This window comes from Nestor notabilis, unplaced genomic scaffold (genome assembly GCF_000696875.1).
Source record: "Nestor notabilis isolate BGI_N333 unplaced genomic scaffold, ASM69687v1 scaffold10765, whole genome shotgun sequence".
In the NCBI taxonomy this organism is placed as follows: domain Eukaryota; kingdom Metazoa; phylum Chordata; class Aves; order Psittaciformes; family Psittacidae; genus Nestor; species Nestor notabilis.
This window is the reverse complement of record NW_009929782.1, coordinates 7915-11817: the sequence shown is the minus strand read 5'-3', so window position 1 is coordinate 11817 and position 3903 is coordinate 7915. Positions and strand designations below refer to the sequence as shown.

General features: G+C 58.5%; 1 protein-coding gene across 1 annotated transcript in view; it reads left to right on the top strand.

The window, feature by feature from the left end:
• The first annotated feature begins 1630 nt into the window (after positions 1-1630).
• Positions 1631-3903, top strand: part of LOC104406223 (acrosin-like) — a 3164-nt gene continuing 891 nt past the window's right edge. Inside the window, exons 1-4 of the mRNA XM_010015143.1 lie at positions 1631-1701; positions 1923-2123; positions 2687-2967; positions 3444-3586. Of these exons, the coding sequence (XP_010013445.1) occupies positions 1631-1701; positions 1923-2123; positions 2687-2967; positions 3444-3586 (696 nt within the window). The remainder of the gene's footprint in view (positions 1702-1922; positions 2124-2686; positions 2968-3443; positions 3587-3903) is intronic.

Below are 3903 nucleotides of genomic sequence, written 5' to 3'. Positions count from 1 at the left end.
CTGAGGGGTACCCCAAAGGGGCCTGGAAGTGCATGGGGGCACCCAAAGGGACCTGAGGGGTACCCCAAAGGGACCTGGAAGTGCATGGGGGCACCCAAAGGGACCTGAGGGGTACCCCAAAGGGACCTGGAAGTGCATGGGGGCACCCAAAGGGACCTGAGGGGTACCCCAAAGGGGCCTGGAAGTGCATGGGGGCACCCAAAGGGACCTGAGGGGTACCCCAAAGGGACCTGGAAGTGCATGGGGGCACCCAAAGGGACCTGAGGGGTACCCCAAAGGGGCCTGGAAGCACATGGGGGCACCCAAAGGGACATGGAAGCACATGGGGGGCACCCAAAGGTGGATGAGGGTACCCCAAAGGAACCTGGAAGCACATGGGGGGCACCCAAAGGCTCAAACGCACATGGGGGCCCCCCAAAAGGTCCAGAAAGGTACTGGGGACTCTTGGAGGGGACACAAGGATGGGGGAGCAGGGAGCAAAAGCAGCATCCCCAGGGAACAATGTCTCTGCCAAGGATTATCCCACGTTCATCCCACTTGGAGCCACATTTTGGGGTTAGAACCTTCCAAACCCACTCTAACGGGGTCCCCCCTGGCTGGGTCAGTGGTGGCAGCTCTGCTCTGACCCCCCCAACCCCGAATCACTGCTTTTTGCTCCTCACCCCCCCCAAATGATGGGCTTTGGTGGGCAACAAGTGGTTAAAAGATCGTCCTTAAATCCCAGAGCTGGAAACCAGGATCTGGCAGCAGGAGCCTCTGTGCAGGCCGGGATCCAGGGACGCTGCTGCTGCCCCAGAACCAGCTTCTCGCCTCTGCTTTGGGCCAAAAAGGGGTGGAAAGAGACACAAATTGTTGTTAAAATCCAGATTTGGGGGGGCTGGGACTTAAAAAGGTGCCAAATCCCTGGAATTCAGGGTTGGTTTGGGGAAAAGAACGGATTGAAAAGGGATTGGTATAGAAGGAATGGGGTTTGTGGAGTGTGCTGGAAGTGGCCATGGTTGGACCTGCTCCATGGAAGGTCCCTGCCCAGGGCAGGGGTTGGAGCTGGAGGAGCTTTAAGGTCCCTTCAACCCAACCCATTCCATGCTTCTATGATTCCATGATCATATGAATCCATGATTCCGTGATTATATGAATCACTGTTTCCATAATTCCTTGATTCCATGATTTTATGATTGCATGATTCTACGATTTGATGATTCCCTGACCCCATGATTCCCTGATTCCATCATCCTATGATCCTATGATTCCATGACTCCACCATCCTATGACATCCTATGACCGCTTTACTGCATCCCACAGGGATTCAGAGCACCCCACAGGGCACCGGCGCATCCCAAGCCCATCGGAACACCCCGTTTTCCCCATGGAACCCCCGATGGAACCCGCGTCTCTGTGACATCAGCCCCAGCACCAAGGGACCTGCACCCGGCCCCGGTGGCCCCGGCACAGTCGTGCGTTGGGCGCGGTGGTGGTGACACTGGTGACACTGGTGACACTGGTGACAGTGAGTGGTGGTGACAGTGGTGACAGTGGTGACACGGGTGACAGTGAGTGGTGGTGACAGTGGTGACAGTGGTGACAGTGAGTGGTGGTGGCAGCTCCTCGGTGTCACTCTCTGGTGGCAGCGATGCTTTTGCTCCGTGTCCTCATCCTGCTGGCGCTGTCGTGGCCGGTCCACGGCTCATGGGAGAGCTGTGGGTGAGTGGCACCAGCTCATGGGGTTCCATGGGGGGGTCCCGCTGGTCACCCCCGAGCTCACCCCGGTGCTGCTGGGGTGGGACTGGGAGCACCAGCGCGTTGACAGCACAGCTCGTCTACGGGCCACCCCATGGGCTTCCTTGTCCTGCAGCACCCTATGGGGAGGGATGATGATTGACCTTCATCCCCTCCAGCACCAAGTAATGGGCTTCTGCTTCCAGAGGGAGCTGTGGGACCCGGCCCATGGCTGCTTACTATGGGATGTCGCGCATCGTCGGGGGCATGGATGCGCAGCCGGGCTCCTGGCCGTGGATCGTCAGCATCCAGATCCCTGTGGGCACGGGCTTCGTACACATCTGCGGAGGGTCCCTCATCCCCCCCCAGTGGGTCCTCACGGCTGCCCACTGCTTCCTCGAACACAAGTAAGGAGGAGAAGGGCACGGGGAGGGATTCCCGCAACAGGGAATAGCCAGCACCATGTGCTGCTCCCATCCCATTCCCTTCCCCACCCCGTCCTGGACACACTCAGGAGAAGGCTGGGTTCGTGCTCGCTGCCTCCAGCAGCTTCCAGCTGGACATTCCTTGAGCCTAAGGCGTGCTGGGGCAGTGCTTCCCCTTGGGAAGCAGCACCATCCTATCAAACCAGCCACTGTCAACCACCCCGTACTGAGTGAGAATCATAGAATCACGGACTAGTTAGGGTTGGAAAGAACATTAACATCATCTAGTTCCAACCCCTGGCCATGGGCAGGGATGCCTCACACTAGAGCAGGTTGCTCCAAGCCCCTGTGTCCAACCCAGCCTTAATGGGATGGGGCACCCAAACCTTCTCCATTCAGCCCATCCCAGTGTCCCAGCACTTTCCCAGGGAAGAGCTTCTTCCTTCTCTCCAACCTGAACTTCCCCGTTGCAGTTTGAACCCACCAGCCCTTGTCCTATCCCTCCAGCCCCTGCTGAAGGTCTCTCTTCTCCCCCCACCTCCCAGCTTCACCATGGATTGGTTCCTGATGATCGGAATCACTGACCTCGTGTGGTTAGGTCCCGAGACCCAAAAACGCTGGATCAGGAGGGTCTTCATCCACGAGCGTTACACCAACATCTCGGACGGCCACGACATCGCGCTGGTGGAGCTGGACCAGCCTGTCCAGTGCGGCTACTACGTCCAACTCGCCTGCTTGCCCGACAAGTCGCTGCAGGTGGGCCGGCTCTCCGAGTGCTACATCAGTGGATGGGGCAGCAGGACGGCCAGAAGTGAGTGTCCAGAGAGTCCTCGAGCCCTTGGGATGCCGGGCTTGAGGCTGCATCAAGAGATGGGCAGGACCCAGCGTGGAATCATGGATGGGTTGGAAGGGAGCTTGAAGCTCAACAAGTTCTAACCAAGGGGCAGGGACACCTTGGAGCAGGTTGCTCCAACCTGGCCTCGAACACTGCCAGGGATGGAGCATCCAAACCTTCTCCACTCAACCCATCCCGGTGTCCTCATAGTGATGAACTTCTCCTTATCTCCAACCTGAACCTCCCCTGTTGCAGTTTGAACCCATCACCCCTTGTCCTGTCACTGCTGAAGGCCCCTCTCCACATCCCTGCAGCCCCTGGAAGCTGCTCTGAGCTGCTTCTCGCCCCCAGCCCCACCGCCCCCTAGGGGAGCTGCTCCAGCCCCTGCTCATCCTCATGGCCTCCTCTGGCCTCACTCCATCCATTCTCCAGCCAACCCTGATCCCGTTGTGTCCCCGCAGCAGGAGGATCATCCCAGACGGCCCTGCAGGAGGCCAAGGTCCGCCTCATCGACGTCAACCTCTGCAACAGCAGCCAGTGGTACAAAGGGTCCATCAAGAACCACAACCTTTGTGCTGGGTACCCCCAGGGTGGCATCGACTCCTGCCAGGTAGGGACGTGCCACGGCGGCTTCCTTCTCCTCTCTCATCTGCAGGTCCTTGCTCTGTGTCCCCCTTTATCCCGGCTTAGGAAGCACATCCAGTGCTCCCGGTCCAATTCCCAGTGCTGGAATACGCACACATCCATCATCCCTGTGCAGAGATCACAGAATGAGCCAGGTTGGAGAAGACCTTTAAGAGCATCAAGTCCAACCACTGCTGATTCCACCACTAAACCATGGCATGATCATGGATTCATGGAATGGGTTGTGTTGGAAGGGAGCTTAAGCTCATCCAGCTCCAACCCCCCTGCCACGGGCAGGGCCCC